Raw genomic sequence first — 22,482 nt, forward strand, 5'->3', positions numbered from 1 at the left:
TTATGTGTTATTATCACTGGATACTATATAATAACAGTAGTTATCACTATTAAGTGCTTACTGTCTCATTTAATCATCCTCACAGTGATCTTCTGAGGAAGATATTAATCCCATTTTGTAGATGAAGAAACTAAGGCATAGGGAGACTACCTAGCTAGTAAAGTTATAGCTAACACTGAGACAATTTTTTTTCCTTCTTCTGAGCCTAAAGCATATGCTATTTCCACTATGATAAATTACCTTATAAAAGATTTTCAAGTTACCACTCAATCTCTTTTGTTGTCTTCTCCTCCTTTAAATAACAACACTCCAGTTAGGACTTCATCCTTGGCTCATTTCCCTTTTCTCTCCTATTTGCTCTTTTTAGTTGATCATATCTAAATTAGTAGCTTTACCTACCATATATTTACTGATGACTCCAAAATTTGTTACTTCTAGTGTGAACCTCTGTCTTAATACGTATAAAACAAATGCCTGTGTCTTAGACACGTGCCCTTGGATATTCTGTAGATATCCCTTATGCTCAGCATCTCCAAAACTGTCATCACCTTTATCTCTAAATTTACTCCTTTTCTTTTATTCTTTCTGTCGGTTAATATTAACACTGGTTGTCCGTTCACTCAAGGCAGAAATCTGGGAGTCATCCTCGGCTGCTTTTTTATTTTCTGAACTCTGACATTCAATCAGTTACCAGATCCAGAGGAGTAATCTCTAAAAATTTCTTGAATGATATCTTTTTCTCTCATTTTCATGAGCCCTTGGTATAATATTTATGTACATTGAATTTCAGGTACCTATGAGAAACTTGTAGGAATTTGGGAGAGAGAGCAGGGCTGGAAGTACATATTTTGGAATCATCAGAATATGCATATTAGTTGGCAGTGAAAGGAGGAAAATAACCCAGACAATGTATTGAGTAAAAAGAGGGCCAAGAACATAGCTTTGGTAAATGGTAGAAGAGGAGTCAGGGAGGGAAATTGAGAAGGAATGAAGAGAATGTGATATATAAATTAGAGAGATCCAGACTATATACTTACCTTGTCCAAATAGTTACTTTACTTTCTTACTTCTGTATTTTAGTTTAGGTTCTTCTCTGCATTCAGTGCTGTATCAACATCTCTACCCATTAAAAGGATACCAGCCACTGGGGCACAACTAACATGGCTGTGTTCCTTGAACCTTCTCCGATCCCATAGCTTAATGGACGTTCCTTCTTTGTATTACTTAGAGTATGTTTTTGTGCCTCTCTTTCTGCACAGATTTCATGCTCTCATATATTACATTTATTTGTATATATTTTACATCCTTATAGATATGTATTCTCAAAGTCATTTTGGTCTGCCTCATGGAAACTATTACTGATTCTTTGTGAACTCAGGGAAAATTTGAGAGGATTGGTAAATCTAAGCTCTTTTGGTACCACTAGGCAGTATCAGTATTGTGAAATTTAGAGGAATACCTAATATATTAAATAAAATATTCTTTTTTTTTTTTTTTTTTTGCGGTATGCGGGCCTCTCACTGTTGTGGCCTCTCCCGTTGCGGAGCACAGGCTCCGGACGCGCAGGCCTAGCGGCCATGGCTCACGGGCTTAGTTGCTCCGTGGCATGTGGGATCTTCCCGGACCAGGGCACGAACCCGTGTCTCCTGCATCGGCAGGCGGATTCTCAACCACTGCGCCACCAGGGAAGCCCTAAATAAAATATTCTGATTCAGTCATCTGTATAGACTTGATTATTCTTCAAAAAAATTAAATTAATACAAAGGATTAGGCTGGTAACCTTGAGTGTATTACTTCAAATAGAAAAGACATTCATAGTTGGTCTAATTTAAATCTGCAGTTTAGACATATTTTAAAAGAGTAGTGTTAGGAACATCAACAGAATGCTTTAACAGTAGCAGCAACAATCTCAGGGTATTGTGGCCTGCGCACGTCAGCAGTAGAGGTGGCCCCAGACGACAGTATTTCACCCTTTAACACAGGAGGCAGACTGTGCTACTTGAGTGACTTAGCTTTGCATGATGTGGTGGAAAGAAATTTGAATTTGCAGTCATAGAAATTGCATTCAAGTCCTAATCTTAGCGATTACTGGTTCTGAAACATTTAGACAATTTGTTTTACTTCTCTGAGCCCTGGTATTCTCATCTAAAAATTGTAGGTAATTAGAGGTTTTATATTTAAAGGTCATTTTGAAGGTTAAGGGAGGTACTCAGGTAAAAAGTACTTTATAAATTCTGAAGTGCTAGGCTGTCAGTGCTGGTTGTTACTATTGTCATTCACTCTGGTTAAGATTCCTAATCACAGTCTCTCTTCTACTTGATACAAACTCTGCTAGGCTAAATTCTCTCTTCAGAGTGACTAAGCTGCCACCAGCCTGAGGAAAACGGATAAAAGGGACAGAGCAAAGCCAAGCCTAATGATGATAATAGTATCATAACTATAAACCCTTGTATTAGATTGGCCAAAAAGTTCATTTGGTTGTAAGTAATTTTCATCAAGAACTTTATTGAATAACGTATTCATTAACCAAATGAAGGTTTTGGCCAACCCGATATCTAGTAGAGTACTTTTAATTTTGGAAGCACATTCATGTATATTATTTCATGATTTTAGAATAAAGGGGAAGTTGTAACAAAACTTTGGGCTGGGACTAAGAGGGACATATCCTGTAGTAGAATATAGAATAATAAGACTGATTTTCTTGTGTGAGTGAAGAAAATTGGCTCTGGAAAAAAAATCAAGAAATGTTTTTAGTAACATTGAATAAAGCTTTCCCAGTTGAGATAAAAATTCATAAGGGCAAGAAAATGCAAGGCAAGTTTATGTATCTTTCTATAATGATTGGTTTATTTAATTTTAATAGCTTCCCTCTAAATGAAACATTGGAAATGCATTGGAAACAGTGATTCAAATAATTTAGCTCATACTTGAACATTACCAAGGGAGCTATTTTGGAGGTTAGAAATGTTTGTTAGAAGATCAGTCTCATTTCAGATTCCATACAAAGCAGTCAGTCCTTCAAAAGTGAGGAATAGAAAGCAAAGTCAGGAAGTTGTAATACCTTATTAAACATATTTCATGTTCCTAAGTTTTCCCATAAGCCCCTTGAAAGGTTCTTAGAAATGTTTTGCTCCTAATTGTGCCTTAGTTTCTTGGAACAATGAAGATGTTCCTTTATCTGCTGCTTTGCTACAATAATGACATAGCAGGGATTTATGAATATTTCAAGATACAAAAAACCTTTGTATTGGGCATATGAACTCTACCATATTAAATATTATTTTGAGCTGGTGGTAGCTGAGTTACCCTGCTTAATTAACAGGTTTTAAAAAGCAATAATACTGTATAGATTCATCATTTATCATTTAATTAAACAATGCTTGTGATTATTTCTCTACAAAGTTTGACGTCTGTTGCTTGGTCAGGAATATAATACCCTCTTATTGTACTGTTATTTTTTCTAAGAATCTATTTCATATATGTTTCATTTTCTGTACAGTATTTTCCATATAAATGTAGTCAGGTCAGGAGTTTCTGTTATTATGTTTTAGGTATTGTAGTTAGAGGAATGGTGGTACACACTAGACTGTGGCCTGAAGAAGACCAGCAGGTTGGAGAGATGATCTAGGAACTATGATTAGATGATTGGTGACTGTGACTTGAGACATTTACTGTTGTTCCCACCTTTACCACTACTCCTTCACTCACTACTCCAACTGCCACACCTAGTCTGTCCATCAGGGAGAGTGGCCATCTTTGTTTCCTTGTGTCTGTCTCAGGGTAAAGGATGTCCCTCTGCTTCTTCAGTCCTTCCCATTTATTCTACATTCCTTCCCCAGATTAGTGTGTGGTTAGAAGCTTGGATTTGGCATTTGAGGTCTCTTTGAATCACTGATTCCGTGATTTTTTAAAAATCATAATTTAGACTAGCAATCAGAATTCTTTTAAATTTCGTTTGTGAAAAGATGATAGTGCAGTTTTTAATAGTGCACATGTATAGTAAATTGTGGGCTCTTTTCCTTTTCAGCCAAAGATGTAACTTATATATGTCCATTCACTGGTGCTGTACGAGGAACTCTGACTGTTACGAATTACAGGTTATATTTCAAAAGCATGGAACGGGTAAGGCTTGTTGGATTAGATTTTTATATGTACATCTGTGTGTTGTTTGTTCATCTTTGGTCATTGTTTATTAAAGCATTTCTAGTTAATATTTTTCTCAGCTATAATTGTACAGTATCAGTTGCTCAGTTTTAATTGTTTTTTCCTTCCTTTAGGATCCCCCATTTGTTTTAGATGCTTCTCTTGGTGTTATAAGTAGAGTAGAAAAAATTGGTGGTGCTTCTAGTCGAGGTGAAAACTCTTACGGACTTGAAACTGTGTGCAAGGTAAATGTAATATGTATGCAATTTTTTTTTGTTTGAAAAGCTTTCTATTAAATAGATATTTTTAGAAACTTCCAAAATATCAAATGGATTTCATGCTAGAAGCCTCATTCTGGTAGAAGAAAACAACATTTAGGAGTAATAAAAAGGTGATTGTGTTCAGTCCAAAAAATTCAAGTCTAATTCACGACCAAAGTACTCTCACATTCATTATTTCATTTTTGAGCCTCATAAAAATCTTGAAGTAGGCATGATGGACATTATTACCTTTAATTTACAAATTAGAAACATAAGGCTCTGAGCAGTTAAGGCTCATAGTACATTGTAGTGGAGGAACTGATTATGATACAGTCACCTCTCTTTCCTATTTCTAGTTCTCTTAATTTTTCTGCTTCTAAAACAATGGTGAGGAAAACTTCATGTTATAGACCTTCTGTATTTTCTTATCTAACTGGTATTCCTTAAGTGCATTGATACTTGAATGAGAATTAGATTGTTATAATCTTAACATTCAGTCATAAATATTTAATACCATTGACACTTCTAGGGTCACTGTTCTCCTTACTATATAGCCTAATTAACAGCTGTGTACATCTCACTTCTAGATCATCTTTTTCCTTTCTTTTGCTGTTCTGCGAGTGCCAAAAAAGTGAAAGCAACAGCATATGCATAACTTTCAAGATCCTTTCTCATGCCAATCTTAGAAGCTTTTATGAATCTAGTATTAAAGCTAATGACTTAGTAATTATTTGTGTGCTTTTCCATTATAGTTGGAAGGGCTCTAAGAGTATAATAGCTGTCAGCTGTGTGACAGACACATTGCCTCCTGATTGCTCTTCTGTGGTCTAAGAGTAAATAGAACATAGAATATAAGAGGACATGAAAGAGGGTGACTTTGAAATTTTGATTATTTTAAATACAACTTTTTCCATAGAACAAGACCGTTATCAATAAACCCAAACATTTGTAGGGGCCCTGCTATGGTACTTTTGGAGAGCTCTGTTTAACAGAGTGATTATGAATATCTCTATTAGTTGTAAAGGTATTTACTGATGAAAAACAAAATATCAGCTTAGGTTCTCACACATTTGTTTTAAATGGTGGTAGAGCTGGCATTCTAATTTTGGATCACATTTATAATAAAATGTTCTGCTTGTTCATGTTCTGTAGGTGCATTGTAGTGGAGTGTGTGCTCAGTTTTACAGAATGTAGTGGAATAAAGCTATTTTGAATTCTGTCTAGATGAAATCACTTAAATAAAATAAATAGTCTTGATATTAATCTTAATCCCGTTTATTTTCTTAGTGCTGTTAAGATCTCAGTAAATTGGAACATGAATATCTACATTCAGCCTGAGCATAGAAAACTGCTTGAGAACAAATAAGGGAAGGGAATTTTGCTCTTTAGATCTGACTTTAGAGCCTGGATGATATCAGTCAAACTATTCAAAGTTTTTGCTAGTAAATAGTTGAAGGACTTGGGACGTGGACTGGAGGAAGACCTTTAGGCAGAGTTTGGTTCTATCAGTCTAGTAGCAGGAGCCTTATGAATTGAAGATCCAATGGAAATGAGTCCTGGCAAGGGATTATAAATAGGCAAATGATCACCAATGATCACTTCATAATGGGAATGAAGACATTTATGAAAAATAGCAACAGCTAATCAGGTTTTTAATAGGGAAATTCATAACAGACATTGGGCTTTCACAGGGAAAGGACATAATTTTTTTTTAAGATTAATTTATTTTTGGCTGCATTGGATCTTAGTTGCGGTATGTGGGATAGTCGTTGAGGCACGCGGGATCTTTTGTTCCAGTGTGTGGACTTCTCTCTAGTTGTGGTGTGCAGGTTTTCTCTTCTCTAGTTGTGGCATGTGGGTTCCAGAGCACGTGGGCTCTGTAGTTTGTGGCAGGCGGGCTCTCTAGTTGAGGCACGTGAGCTCAGTAGTTGTGGCGAGGGGGCTTAGTTGCCCCATGGCACGTGGAGTCTTAGTTCCCCGACCAGGAATCAACCCGCGTCCCCTGCATAGAAAGGTGGATTCTTTACCACTGGACCACCAGGGAAGTCCCAGGACATAATGTTGATAGTGTGTATCAGCCACGTAGTATCATGACTTCAGATATAGTATCTCTAATCTCCAGTGCCTGCATCAGATGCTGGCTCCTTCAGTGGCCTATCTTGAGTTCATAAGCAGAGGGAAATTTTCTGTCCTCTGAATTCTGCCTTGTATCAGAGTGTCTTGTGTTTATTTTTGTTTCTCTCAATAAGGCATTGTAATTTCCCTGCCTCCAGGAGCTGTTGTCTATTTTTGTATCCCACATTCATTCACTTTTTATTTAATGAACAAATAGTTGCCTTATTTGTTCATTAAATAAAAAGTGAACAAACGATAGGTGACTTGGATCATAACTCTTTTCTAGGATATTCGGAACTTACGGTTTGCTCATAAACCTGAGGGGCGAACAAGAAGATCTATATTTGAGAATCTAATGAAATATGCATTTCCTGTCTCTAATAACCTGGTAAGAGGTTTCTCATCTTTGAAAAAGCTATATTATAATTATTGATGTAGGGTCAAGAAACTTGTCTAGGCTACTTAGAATCTTTCTGTTTACAATCCCACTTTGCCAGATGTCTAGTTTAGGTTTAACCTATAGGACCAGCTTTTTAAGGTACAAAATGAGGAAGCTGGACTAGCTGATTTCTGAGGTCCATCCCTGCAGACTGACATTCTATCATTATATGATCTTTCTATCCAGGGTATTTCCATGATGAAAAGCTGTATATGGTTTTCATTAGGATGTGAAATCTTTTAAATTGAGAGCTGAGGGTTAAGTCTAGCAATTTCAGGAGGGAAAGGTGGATAAATACTTAGAACTGAGTTCCTACTGTGTGCTATTAACAGTACTAGGTTTCCTCACTTATTTTATATAATCTAAATACTTAGAACTGAGTTCCTACTGTGTGCTATTAACAGTACTAGGTTTCCTCACTTATTTTATATAATCTAACTTCTACAGTAGCCCTGTGGTGCTAAATATTATTTACCCGTATTTTAAAGTTGAAACCAGGAGCAGGTAAACAATTGATTCAGTGGCGTAGTTAGTAAGAAGTAAAATTTAGAATCAATCCTGGTCTTCTGACTCGAGTTTGAGTGTTTATCATCATAGTTGTTCCTGCTATTCTGTCTACATTAATGATAAATTAAAGTTTCTTTTTTGGTACAGATTGCATGTCCTAAAATAAAAAGTTTATTCAGTATGTTTTAGAAAATGTAGCCTAATCTTTAAAGCTGCTTAACTGCTGATATCTGTGATGTTAAACTAATTAATTATATCAGAAGATGTCTTTTTTATGTAATATCTTTCATTATTTAGAAGTAAACCTAAAACAGCTACCAAAGATACCTGAAGGAAACATGGTGATATGTTAGCATTTGATAAATCTTGGTGGCAGATCTTTGTGCTTTTCTGTGCTTGGAAATATTTTTAAAAGTAAGTTTTCAAAATTATAAAACTAAAACAACAATATAAAGAAGAATACCAATATAAAATATCCTTACAGATAAGTAAATGAAAACTTGGGGTATGATAAGGTTACATTTCTGATTCATTACCTTCTTAAATGTCTTTTTTAGCTATTAACTCTTTACTTTTTGTAGCCTCTTTTTGCTTTTGAGTACAAAGAAGTATTTCCTGAAAATGGGTGGAAGCTATATGACTCTCTTTTAGAGTATAGAAGGCAGGTAAGTACTTTTTTTTTTTGAATTTCAATATTCTGTATTCCTTTCATTACAACAAAATGTTCATGGATAGAAGTGAATAGCTTTATATAGTTTTGTGGTTTTTGTTGTTGTTTTTTAATAAAGGCTAATCTTGATTTTTTTGATTGCCTTACAGTTTCTTTAAACAGCTTTTCAGACTATGCCAGTGATCTTTCATGAATCTTTACTTATCTAAGAGTTTACAAGTAAATCAGTTTATTTAAAAAATGTTTAATAATTTTAAAAATAAAAATAAAATTGTAAATATATTTACATTTTAATGTTTTTACATGTCATTCGCATTACTCAGATTTTTCTTTTTGGGTATCCTATAATTCTGAAAACATTTCCTAATAATTCTACTGCTTACAATTTAGCTGCACATAAAATTTTGAAAGTTCTACATTTTCAGAGGACACACTTCTACATAAAATGTTAATAAATCTAATCTGATAGTATACAAAAGAGATAATACTTCATGACTAAGGTGAGTTTGCTTAATATTAGAAAACCTAATAATGTGATTCTCCACAGTAGGAGATTAAAGCAGAATTCAGTCTTGAAATCTGTGTTATAGTGTATCATTCTCCCTATTCTTCCTCAATATACCACTTCCCAGAGTTCCTATACTGCAATACTTAAACTCTACCAAAAATAGTCTTTATTTTTAACTTTCCACATGTTCACTCTGCATTCTTGAGAATTTTTCAGACACATTGATTGTTTCTTGGTAATTGTTAGATTTGATATTCAAATTATTCTAGAATTCAAATATGACAAACATTAGGCTGTGATTTTTGTATTTAGATTTTAAACATTGCATTTTAATTACTATAAAGCTTCTAATTTTTTAGGTTTGTTTCAGAAAGCCAGGAAGAATAAAAAACCATCACTAGAGAACTAAAGATATCCAGATGGTTTGAAACTGATTTTGTTGCTCAATTGTATGTGGCAAGAGAAATTTAAAATTAGTTATAAAACCATCAGCTGGCAAAATACGAAGCAGAATACAAAATAAATGGATCAGCTTTTAAAAACCAAGAGTCTACAAGTAACATTACAAAATTTTTGCTAAACCAAAAGTCCAGTGTCAGAATTAAGTGGCAAAGCAATCAGAAAGTCTAACAAATGTCCGTAGAATTGTAAAAATGAAGAATATTCTTTGGGAATCTGGGCAAAAATTTCTGTCTGTCGTAGTAGCATTCAACATAGAACTTTGGAAAGGAGATGAGATAACTGTGTCCAGTGAAAAGAAGGAAATTAATATGAAAAAGAATAAGTTGAAGAGTGAGTGTGAAAAAACAAACAACCCGATCAAAAAATGGGCAGAATACCTAAATAGACATTTCTCCAAAGACATACAGATGGCCAACAATCACATGAAAAGAGGCTCAACATTGCCAATTATTAGAGAATGTAATTCAAAACTATAATGAAGTATCACCTCACCGTGGTCAGAATGGCCATCATCAAAAAGTTTACAGATAAATGCTGCAGAGGGTGTGGAGAAAAGTGAACCTTCCTACACTTTTAGTGGGAATGTAAATTGGTGTAGTCACTATGGAAAATAGTCTGGAGGTTCCTTAAAAAACTAAAAATAGAGTTACCATGTGATCTGAAAAAGATGAAAACTCTAATTCAAAGAGATACATGCACCCTAATGTTTCATAGCATCACTATTTACAGTAGCAAAGGCATGGAAGCAACCTAAGTGTTCATCAACTGATGAATGGATCAAGAATATGTGGTGTATACACACACACACACACACACACACACACACACACACACACACACACACAGGAATATTACTCAGCCATAAAAAGGAGTGAAATATTGCCATTTGCAGCAATGTGAGTGGACCTAGAGATTATCATACTGAGTGAAGTAAGCCAGGCAGAGAAAGACAAATATATAATATCACTTATATGTGGAACTAAGAAAGTAATACAAATGAACTTGTTTACAAAACAGAAACAGACTCACTGACATAGAAAACAAACTCATGTTTACCAAAGGGGAAAGAGGTGGGAGGAGAGATAAGTTAGGAGTATGGAATTAACAGATACACACCACTGTATGTAAAATAAACAACAATGATTTCTGTATAGTACAGGAACCTATATTTAATATCTTTTAATAACCTATAATGGATAAAAATCAGAGAAAATATGTATAACTGAATCACTTTGCTGTACATTTGAAACTAATACAATATTGTAAATTAGCTATACTCCAATTGAAAAAAAAGAGTAAATGAACAGCTATACACATTCAGGAAGAGAATTATGCGATTAGGAAATACGGTAATCAGAATACAGAATTGAAATCTACACTGAATGATACAGATGCTTTATGGTCTTTGACCTAACTAGATTAATTTGTTGGCTTTTTACTGCAGAGTTAGACACTTTGAGTCAACTAAAAGTCTGGTGGAGAGGACACTGTATTTGATGTAGTTAGAAGACTTTTAAAAAAAAATTTATTACTGAAGAAAATGAAGATAATCTCTTCTGTTTGTTTCTTTCCTTGTTTTCATTGAGGTATAATTGACATACAACATTATATTAGTTTCAGGTATATACCATAATGATTTGATATTTATATATATTGTGAAATGATCACCACAGTAAGTCTAGTTAACATCTAGACAGTGTCACCAAAAATAGTTACAGGATTTTTTTTCTTGTGATGAGATCGTTCAAGATTTGTTCTCTTCACAACTTTCAAATATACAATACAGTATTAACCATAGTTACCATGCTGTACAGTGTATCCCTGTGACTTACATTTGCTTTATAATTGGAAGCTTGTACCTTTTGGCTCCCTTCACCATTTTGCCCACTCCTGACCCCCTGCTTCCAAGCTTCCAACAACCAACCATCAGTTTGTTCCCTTTATCTATGAGCTTGTTTTCTTGGTTTTTTTTTTTTTTTTTACAATTCCACATATAAGTGAGATCGTCATACAATATTTGCTTTTTTCTGTCTTATTTCACTTAACATTGTGCACTCAGGTTCCATCCATGTTGTCACAAGTGGCAAGATTTCATTCTTTCTATGGTTGAATAAAATTCCATTATATATAGAGATCTCTCGCTCTCTTTATATATATATATATACACATATACCACATTTTCTTTATTCATTCATCAGTGAGCACTTACATTGTGTCCATATCTTGGCTATTGTAGATAATGCTACAATGAATGGAAGCATATATCTTTTTGAGTTAGTGTTTTCATTTTCTTTGAATAAATACTCAGAAGTGGAATTGCTGGAACATATAGTAGTTCTATTTTTAATTTTTTGAGGAACCTCCTTACTGTTTCCCACCAACACTGCACAAGGGCTCCCTTTTCTGCACATCCTCGCCAACACTTGTGATTTCTTGTTTTTTTGGGTGATTAGCCATTTTATTTTATTATTTATTTATTTAAAAATTATTTATTTTTTAGTACATCTTTATTGGAGTATAATTACTTTACAATGCTGGGTAATTAGCCATTTTAACAGATGTGAGGTGATATCTCATTGTAGTTTTGATTTGCATTTTCCTGATGATTAGTGATGTTGAGCATCTTTTCATGTGTTTGCTAGCCATTTGTATGTCTTTGGGAAAATGTTTATTCAGATCCTTTGCTCTTTTTTTTTTTGTGGTATGTGGGCCTGTCACTGTTGTGGCCTCTCCCGTTGCAGAGCACAGGCTCCGGATGCGCAGGCTCAGTGGCCATGGGTCACGGGCCCAGCCACTCCGCGGCATGTGGGATCTTCCTGGACTGGGGTACGAACCCGTGTCCCCTCCATCGGCAGGCGGACTCTCAACCATTGCGCCACCCGGGAAGCCCCCTTTGCTCATTTTTAATCAGAGTTTTTGTTGTTTTTAAGTTCTTTATATATTTTGGATATTAATGTCATATCAGGTATATGGTTTGCAAATGTTTTCTCCAATTCATAGGGTGCCTTTTCATTTTGTTGATGGTTTTTCCTTTGCTGTTCAGGGTAGTCTCTTAATATAAATGTTGAGACTACAGATAAAGCATCAGAATATTCCTTTCTTCTTTTAAATTAAAAAAAATTGGATGCAGTAATACACGCTGTCTGTATAAAATTCAAAAGGTATAAAAGGGTATACTGAAAGGAAGGTTTCCCTTCCGGCCAACATTGTTCCCCAGCCATCCCAGTTCCTCTCCCTTTAGGAAATAATGTTACTCATTACCCGTAAATCCTTTCAGAGATTTTATGCTACATAGCTTGTATAATGTATATACAGTATTTTTTTAAAAGCAGATAATAGCATTCTGTGCACACTGTACCCTTGTTTTTCGTCTAACATATTTTGGAGATTATACCATCTCAAAACACATGGCCTCTCTATTCTTTTTTTCTTTAAAATTGATATATAATTCACATACCATAAAATTTTCTACTTTAAAGCATACACCACTGTTTTTTAACATATTCATAAGGTTGTGCAGCTATCACCACAATCTAATTCCAGATCATTTAGAAGGCTCAGTTTTGAATCCTAGCTCTAGCACTTGCTTAGCTCTCACACTTAGATATGTGCTGTTGAATGAGTCACTCATGTCACAAATTTTTTTACTTGGTGATAGGAACTGCCTTATAGGATTGTTTGAAGGATTAGTGATATACAGAAAGGCACATTATAAACCATAGAAATCGATCCAAATGATTATTATTATATTTATTACATTGTAAAGCTCTAAAAACAGAAGTTATGATTGGTTGGCTTTTTGTGTGCTGCCACTGAAACACAAAAGGAAAGCCACATTAAATTTGTAGACCTATACGTATAGTGCCTAAAGAAATTAGATTATATATTTTTTAAATGGGCAAAACTATTAGTAATCATTTGTTATATGAGTATTTCTTTAATATTCTCTTGACACATGTAGTGATTATACACAGGACCTGAAATTTGTGTATAAGGTCAAGAGAAATCATCAAGTTGCTAAAATAGTAAAAATCAGTATATAGAAAATGAGCATGGTCTTCTGCAGAAATAATCATATGGTAGATATCTTGCTTAACAAATTTGGAGAGCACTCAAGTGCAGTAAAGGGAACAGAACTTAGCCTCAGAACTGGAATGTAAGTAACTAGGGAAAGCTATAATCCAGTTACTTTGGTTGTAAATTGACTGACAAATGGATACATTAACTGAAGGGCAGTGATTTGCATGGAGAGTAGAAAGATGTATGCCAGAGATCAACAGTTATCCTTATATCTTTAGCACTGTCTACAAATAATGTATATGCTGACTAGCCAACACCAGTTTTCTGCTTGGAAGGCCTTTCCTTTAGTGGAGTTAGGTGTGTCAGCTTCTCTAAGAATGAGGAGGACAGTAGCCATTAAGGTAATTTAAGTCAGTGATTCTACTTCCACCCATCCATTTTTCTGAAGAATATGACACAATCTCAGTGGTAACAGTTCTACCTGGTAGTGATTTTTCAAGGATATGGGAAGGCAGTGAGAGAGAGATGGGAGTTACCTACCTGGGTTAAAGATGGTACACTAGGATCTCAGTAGATCTGACCCTCTCAGCTTTGACTCCATATTTTCTAAGAAAACTTCAGAAACTAATTTTGCTTCTTGTAGAAGCTTCCTTGTGGTTCATTGATTTTATTCATTCATATATTCATTCATTCATCAAATTCATGTAGCACCTACTATGTACTAGTGGCTTAAACAGACACAATCCTGACTCCCAAAGAACATATGTTTAATGGAGGATTCAAAGAAGTAAAATAACAATCAAAATACACAGTGATGAATATTGTGAATAATAGGGCAAGTACTCTGGTAATAGAATATGAAGCCATCTGGAAACTGAAGGTGTTTGGTATAGGCTAGACTAGAGTTTAGAGTGGCCAGAGATCAGTCTGGGGAAAGCAGGAGTGTGAAGGTCTTTGCCAAGTCCCGTAAAGGGTTCTACACTTTATGTGAAAAGGAATAGGTAGCCATTGATAGTTTTTAGACAGAAGAATGATGTGATAGCTTTTGCATCTTAAAAGAATTTTGAGGCAGTGTGGAGAATAGATTGTGGAGGGACAGAAGAGAAGTGACAATGGCCTGAATTAGGGAAGTGACAGTGAAGATGGCGAGAAGTGAGCAAACTTTTTTCAGGCACTTTTGGAAGAAAAAAATCATAAAAATTAGTCATTCATTGGAAGTAGAGGGTGAGGGAGAGTTAGAGGTGGTATCCAAGTTTCTTGGTTGAGTACCACCTCTATATTCATTTTTTATTGTACATTTTTTATTATAGCATGTACATTTATTTTAAACATCTCTTACTTAAACCTTTTTTTTTTTTTTTCGATATGCGGGCTTCTCACTGTTGTGGTTCTCCCGTTGGGGAGTGCAGGCTCTGGACGCGCTGGCTCAGCAGCCCTGGCTCACAGGCCCAGCTGCTCCGCGGCATGTGGGATCTTCCCGGACCGGGGCACGAACCCGTGTCCCCTGCATCGGCAGGCGGGCTCTCAACCACTGCGCCACCAGGGAAGCCCTGACTTCATATTTTTATAACAATTTTGTGAACCACGATAGTAAAATTTTTCTTGAGGAACAGTGTACTTTTTTTAATTAAAAGGATAGTTTTAGAATGTACATGGAATTCTTTACAGCTTCCTTTGGTCAAGTTACAGTTTGTGCCACAATTTCTTCATCTATAAAATGACAGTAATGAAACCTGAATAGAGTAATATGTGTGTGTGTGGGAGGCAGGAGGGGGAGGGAGGGAGGAAGGGATACAGAGAAAGGCTGCTGGCATAGTGCCTGCACATAGTAGGTACTCAGTAAATATTTTTTTCTGTAATTTGTTTTCTTTCAGTTTTGTCTTTTTCTGTTTATTATGAGTTGTCAGAGGTAATAAAATTTAAAATATATGTATTTTCTTAATTCCAGCCATTTAATGTAATGGCTTTATTTTCTATGGAATGGAGGATGGAAATTTTAAAGTGTCTTATTAAGTAATCCTATATGTGAAGTGGTATACTAATTATAAATATGGCAAATATTTAAGGACCAAATGAGTTTAATAATTGGTGTGTTTTTTAAAAATTGTTTTAAGTGTTTCTCTTGCCTCTTTTTTTTTGGTTTTGCCTTCCATTACTTCCTTGTTTTTTTTAATATGTTTTACATCAGCAACATTTTATTAATACTGTAAAATTCACTTTAGATATATAAGTGATAAACACGTACGTAGCATTCTGGTGGACACTTGGTGGCTGCCCTCAGAAATTTCTTTGTATAGATGAATGGCAGCAGAATCACTCACCAGTCAAACTGTATGAGACTGTGTTCTTTTTAAAGACAAGAACATTTTCAGTCTTACTGTTTCCTTGCTTTTCATTTGATGTGCTTAGGACAGACCCAACACTCAATCAGTATTTAATGATTTAATAAATCTATTAATATAAAATTGAATGCCAAAATGAACACAGATCCCTGTGTTAGAATATCTCATCCTAAAAGCCTGGTCACCACAGGCAGACAATAACTATTCCAACAACTTAAGTGATAGATAGTGGAGAAAAGAGAAGTTGAATAGGAGGCTTCTGTTCTGATGTTTTAAAATATTTTTGTTAGGCAGTAATTTGTCTTATGTTTTATTTCACATGTAGGGAATTCCAAATGAAAGCTGGAGAATAACAAAGATAAATGAACGGTATGAGCTTTGTGATACATACCCTGCCCTCTTGGTTGTGCCAGCAAATATTCCTGATGAAGAATTAAAGAGAGTGGCATCCTTCAGATCCCGGGGCCGTATCCCAGTAAGTGTGAAGCTGTGCTGAAACTTTCCCATTGCTTTTGTACTTCACATAATGATGGGGATGACAAATGGGAGAATGGTTGCAGGATTAAAATAGCTACAGCGGCAGGTCTTCTCTGGGGATATTAGGGAATGAGTTATTTAGTAAAATTAAAACCAGAGGAAAGACTTAGACTAAAGACATTTCTGGAGAATTTGAGATGGATATTAGAGAGCTGCACAGAATTGCATGGTTCTTAACTCGAAAACAAAGTTGGCTCTGTATTCACTATTTCTTTATCTTATTATACATCTTTGGTCATGGTGATAATGCTTTTTTTCCTTTAAATCCTAGAAAGAAGAAAACTTTACAAATTTATGATGAATTACTGTGTTCTAGAAAGATAGCTTAAATAATTTTAGGTACAAAAATTCAGATTCTGAAGACTTTATAGTTGGACAGTTTTGCTGATATAGTGCTCAGACTTTAAAAGTGGGGTTTACTTAGCCCCCTTTTAATGTATTTTTTTCTAGAGACAACACTTCCAATAATCAGTGACTTTCATAAATCAATATCTGATTAACGAATTAGACCAAGTTTTCCACATGCCAGAATTGGCTTGAAAGAAAGGTGATGATTTTTCATAGCAGCCTCGTATATCCTTTTATGGCTAGGCTTTGAATCCAATTAGAAGGCAGAGTTTTATACAGTAATGATTTTCAGAAGAATTATAAACAGAGAAGCATGTAAAAGGGTGTGTTGCCATTTTTTCCCCCCATTAAGGTTTTATCATGGATTCATCCTGAAAGTCAAGCCACAATCACTCGGTGTAGCCAGCCCATGGTAGGTGTAAGTGGGAAGCGAAGCAAAGAAGATGAAAAATACCTTCAAGCCATTATGGACTCCAATGCCCAATCTCATAAAATGTTTATATTTGACGCCCGGCCAAGTGTTAATGCTGTTGCCAATAAGGTGAGATCGTCTTCCAGTAATTAAGATTATAGTTAGTTTCATGAGTTTGGTGGGAGCCACAGTGCACTAGAAAGACTTCAGGCTTTTCAATGATAAAAATGTAGATTCTAATCCTGTCTCTTCTACTAGATAGTATAACTTAAAAAAATTTTTATTTTATATTGGAGTATAGTTGATTAACAATGTTGTATTCGTTTCAGGTATACAGCAAAGTGACTCATTTATACATATATAAATGTATCCTTTTTCAAATTCTTTTCCCATTTAGGTTATTACAGAATATTGATCAGAGTTCCCTGTGCTATACAGTAGGTCCTTATTGGTTATCTGTTTTTTTTTTTTTTTTTTTTTTTTTTGTGGTACGTGGGCCTCTCACTGTTGTGGCCTCTCCCATTGTGGAGCACAGACTCCGGACGCGCAGGCTCAGCGGCCATGGCTCACGGGCCCAGCTGTTCCATGGCATGTGGGATCTTCCCGGAGCAGGGCATGAACCCTTGTCCCCTGCATTGGGAGGCGGATTCTCAACCACTGCGCCACCAGGGAAGCCTGGTTATCTGTTTTAAATATAGCAATGTGTACATGTCAATCCCAGTATAATGTGGAGTCAGGTATTTAATCTTTTTAGTAACTTTAATTTGCTTATTTGTGAAATGAGAATCATAATAACTAACAGGGTTGTTTTGGGGGCAAAACTCACTGGATAAAAAATAGTGCATAATCCTGCTTACTTACATAAGAAATAGGTATTCATCAATTACTAGTTTCTCTTTCCCTTCTCCAAACTGGATAATAAACTGAGCTTGTGACTGACAAAAGACGTCTGCACAGCACTGTTGTAGAAATCATGCAGTGTTCTCAGTGACCAGTGCTGCCCTCTTCTGGCAGCTCTCCACCTGTACAAGCTGTTCAGACTGAAAACTTGCAGTTAGCTGGAGCAGTGGTCCTGATTTCTGCTATAGAATAAATATTAGCATTGTGGAAATAGAAATTCTAGTCCAGTTGACAAAATCTACCATAGGAGAAGGAAAAAGAAGAGATACAATTTAGCTTTAAAAAATTACCTCACATATTAGCAGAAAAAACCCCCAAAGCCCCCCCAAAACTAAAACACCCCAAATCCTATAACTAAATAAGAGAGAAACACCATTAAATCTTGGTTATACTTCCAGACCTATGTGCAGATGCGTGCACACATATATTTGACACAGAATGGGATAATTGCAACTTCCTTTTTTTAATTGGTGCTGTTTCTTTCTATGTCAGTAAATATCTGTAACATGATAATTAATAACACCAGTTGTTTTTGAATATTTAGGTTATTTCTTTTTCTTTTTTTTTTTGCTATTATAAACAGTGCTGAGGTGACCATCCTTAAATTAAATTATGGATCATGTACCTAATTATTTCTGTCCTATTTAGTGTTTTGAGGACATTGTGAATTTCAGACATTCTCTGTTAAACTGTAAGTATTTCCCCTTAAAGGAGAAATGAGACAATGTGTGTATGAAGTTGGTACCCCAGAGACTGGCATGTATTTTTCCAGTAATTACTTGTTCCCTTCCGTAAACCTTATACCATGAATTAGCAGGAATGAGACTTAAGATGTTATCTAGGATGAGAGAAGGAGAGAGGCATATAAGGCAGAAAAGGGGGTAGAGCAAAATGTTATATTCCTCGTCTTTTTTTTTTTAACATCTTTATTGGAGCATAATTGCTTTATAATGGTGTGTTAATTTCTGCTTTATAACATAGTAAATCAGCTATACATATACATATATCCACATATCTCTTCCCTCTTGTGTCTCCCTCCCTCCTAACCCTCCCTATTCCACCCTGCTAGGTGGTCACAAAGCACTGAGCTGATCTCCCTTATGCCGTTGCTTCCCACTAGCTATCTGTTTTACATTTGGTAGTGTATATCTGTCCATGCCACTCTATCACTTCATCCCAGCTTACCCTTTCCCCTCCCCATGTCCTCAAGTCCATTCTCTATGTCTGCATCTTTATTCCTGTCCTGCCCCTAGGTTCTTCAGAAGCTTTTTTGTTTGTTTGTTTTAGATTCCATATATATGTGTTAGCATATGGTATTTGTTTTTCTCTTTCTGACTTACTTCACTCTGTATGACAGACTTTGGTCCATCCACCTCACTACAAATAGTTCAATTTCGTTTCTTTTTACGGCTGAGTAATATTCCATTGTATATATGTGCCATATCTTCTTTATCCATTCATCTGTCGATGGACACCTAGGTTGCTTCCATGTCCTGGCTGTTGTAAATAGAGCTGCAGTGAACATTGTGGTACATGACTCTTTTTGAATTACAGTTTTCTCAGGGTATATGTCCAGTAGTGGGATTGCTGGGTGGTATGGTAGTTTTATTTTTAGTTTTATAAGGAACCTCCATACTGTTCTCCATAGTGGCTGTATCAATTTACATTCCCACCCACAGTGCAAGAGTGTTCCCTTTTCTCCACACCCTCTCCAGCATTCACTGTTTGTAGATTTTTTGATGATGGCCATTCTGACTGGTGTGAGGTGATACCTCATCGTAGTTTTGATTTGCATTTCTCTAAAATGATTAATGATGTTGAGCATCCTTTCATGTGTTTGTTGGCAATCTGTATATCTTGTCTGGAGAAATGTCTATTTAGGTCTTCTGCCCATTTTTGGATTGGGTTGTTTGTTTTTTTGTTATTGAGCTTCATGAGCTGCTTGTAAATTTTGCAGATTAATCCTTTGTCAGTTGCTTCATTTGCAAATATTTTCTCCCATTCTGAGGGTTGTCTTTTGGTCTTGTTTATGGTTTCCTTTGCTGTGCAAAAGCTTTTAAGTTTCATTAGGTCCCATTTGTTTATTTTTGTTTTTATTTCCATTTCTCTAGGAGGTGGGTCAAAAAGGATCTTGCTGTGATTTATGTCATAGAGTGTTCTGCCTATGTTTTCCTCTAAGAGTTTTATAGTGTCTGGCCTTACATTTAGGTCTTTAATCCATTTTGAGTTTATTTTTGTGTATGGTGTTAGGGAGTGTTCTAATTTCATAACTTCTACAGGTAGCTGTCCAGTTTTCCCAGCACCACTTATTGAAGAGGCTGTCTTTCTCTATTTTATATTCTTGCCTCCTTTATCAAAGATAAGGTGACCATATGTGCGTGGGTTTATCTCTGGGTTTTCTATCCTGTTCCATTGATCTATATTTCTGTTTTTGTGCCAGTACCATACTGTCTTGCTTACTGTAGCTTTGTAGTATAGTCTGAAGTCCAGGAGCCTGATTCCTCCAGCTCCATTTTTCGTTCTCAAGATTGCTTTGGCTATTCGGGGTGTTTTGTGTTTCCATACAAATTGTGAAATTTTTCTGTTCTAAGTTCTGTAAAAAATGCCAGTGGTAGTTTGATAGGGATTGCATTGAATCTGTAGATTGCTTTGGGTAGTAGAGTCATTTTCACAATGTTGATTCTTCCAATCCAAGAACATGGTATATCTCTCCATCTGTTTGTATCATCTTTAATTTCTTTCCTTAGTGTCTTATAGTTTTCTGCATATAGATCTTTTGTCTCCTTAGGTAGTTTTATTCCTAGGTATTTTATTCTTTTTGTTGCAGGGGTAAATGGGAGTGTTTCCTTAATTTCTCTTACAGATTTTTTATCATTAGTGTATAGGAGTGCAAGAGATTTCTTTGCATTAATTTTGTATCCTGCTACTTTACCAAATTCATTGATTAGCTCTAGTAGTTTTCTGGTGGCATCTTTAGGATTCTCTATGTATTCTCATGTCATCTGCAAACAGTGACAGCTTTACTTCTTCTTTTCCGATTTGAATTCCTTTTATTTCTTTTTCTTCTCTGATTGCTGTGGCTAAAACTTCCACAACTGTTGAATAATAATGGTGAGAGCGGACAACCTTGTTTTGTTCCTGATCTTAGAGGAAATGGTTTCAGTTTTTCACCATTGAGAATGATGTTGACTGTGGGTGTGCCATATATGGCCTTTATTATGTTGAGGTAAGTTCCCACTATGCCTACTTTTTTATCAGAAATGGGTGTTGAATTTTGTCAAAAGCTTTTTCTGCATCTATTGAGATGATCATATGGTTTTTCTCCTTCAGTTTGTTAATATGGTGTATCACATTGATTGTTTTGCGTATATTGAAGAATCCTTGCATTCCTGGGATAAACCCCACTTAATCATGGTGTATGATCCTTTTAATGTGCTGTTGGATTCTGTTTGCTAGTAGTTTGTTGAGGAATTTTGCATCTGTGTTCATCAGTGATATTGGCCTGTAGTTTTCTTTCTTTGTGCCCTCTTTGTCTCGTTTTGGTATCAGGGTGCTGATGGCCTTGTAGAATGAGTTTGGGAGTGTTCCTTCCTTTGCTATATTTTGAAAGAGTTTGAGAAGGATAGGTGTTAGCTCTTCTTTAAATGTTTGATAGAATTCGCCTCTGAAGCCATCTGGTCCTGGCTGTTATTTGTTGGAAGATTTTTAATCGCTGTCTCAATTTCAGTGCTTGTGATTGGTCTGTTTATATTTTCTTTATCTTCCTGGTTTAGTCTCGGAAGGTTGTGCTTTTCTAAGAATGCGTCCATTTCTTCCACGTTGTCCATTTTATTGGCATATAGTTGCTTGTAGTAATCTCTCATGATCTTTTGTATTTTGGCAGTCTTAGTTGTTACTTCTCCTTTTTCATTTCTAATTATGTTGACTTGAGTCTTCTCCCTTTTTTTCTTGATGAGTTTAGCTAATGGTTTATCAATTTTGTTTATCTTTTCAAAGAAACTGCTTTTAGTTTTAGAGATTTTTGCTATCATTTCCTTTATTTTTTTTTCATTTATTTCTGATCTGATCTTTATGATTTCTTTCCTTCTGCTATCTTTGGGGGTTTTTTGTTCTTCTTTCTCTAATTGCTTTAGGTGTAAGGTTAAGTTGTTTATTTGAGATTTTTCTTGTTTCTTGAGGTAGGATTGTATTGTGATAAACTTCCCTCTTGGAACTGTTTTTGCTGCATCTCAAAGGTTTTGGGTCGTCGTATTTTCATTGTGATTTGTTTCTAAGTATTTTTTGATTTCCTCTTTGATTTCTTCGGTGATCTCTTGGTTATTTAGTAGTGTATTGTTTAGGCCCCATGTGTTTGTATTTTTTACAGGTATTTTCCTGTAATCGATGTCTAGTCTCACAGCGTTGTGGTCGGAAAAGATACCTGATACAATTTCAATTTTCTTAAATTTACCAAGACTTGACTTGTGACCCAAGATATGGTCTATCCTGGAGAATGTTCTATGAGCACTTGAGAAGAAAGTGTATTCTGTTATTTTTGGATGGAATGTCCTATAAATATCAGTTAAGTCCATCTTGTTTAATGTATCATTTAAAGCTTGTGTTTCCTTATTTATTTTCATTTTGGATGATCTGTCCACTGGTAAAAGTGGGGTGTTAAAGTCCCCTACTATGATTGTGTTACTGTCAATTTCCCCTTTTATGGCTGTTAGCATTTGCCTTACTTATTGAGGTGCTCCCATGTTGGATGCATAAATATTTACAATTGTTATATCTGCTTCTTGGACTGATCCCTTGATCATTATGTAGTGTCCTTCTTTGT

General features: G+C 35.4%; 1 protein-coding gene across 10 annotated transcripts in view; it reads left to right on the top strand.

Moving 5' to 3' along the window:
- The window catches only part of MTMR2 (myotubularin related protein 2), a 107,499-nt gene that overhangs the window by 63,580 nt on the left and 21,437 nt on the right, over nt 1-22,482 (top strand). For all 10 annotated transcript variants that reach the window (XM_059068228.2, XM_059068234.2, XM_067038255.1 and 7 more), the window contains 6 exons: nt 4,028-4,122; nt 4,278-4,388; nt 6,805-6,906; nt 8,046-8,129; nt 15,792-15,941; nt 16,704-16,892. In XM_059068228.2, coding sequence (XP_058924211.1) covers nt 4,028-4,122; nt 4,278-4,388; nt 6,805-6,906; nt 8,046-8,129; nt 15,792-15,941; nt 16,704-16,892 — 731 coding nt within the window. The remainder of the gene's footprint in view (nt 1-4,027; nt 4,123-4,277; nt 4,389-6,804; nt 6,907-8,045; nt 8,130-15,791; nt 15,942-16,703; nt 16,893-22,482) is intronic.

This window comes from Kogia breviceps, chromosome 7 (assembly GCF_026419965.1).
Source record: "Kogia breviceps isolate mKogBre1 chromosome 7, mKogBre1 haplotype 1, whole genome shotgun sequence".
In the NCBI taxonomy this organism is placed as follows: Eukaryota; Metazoa; Chordata; class Mammalia; order Artiodactyla; family Physeteridae; genus Kogia; species Kogia breviceps.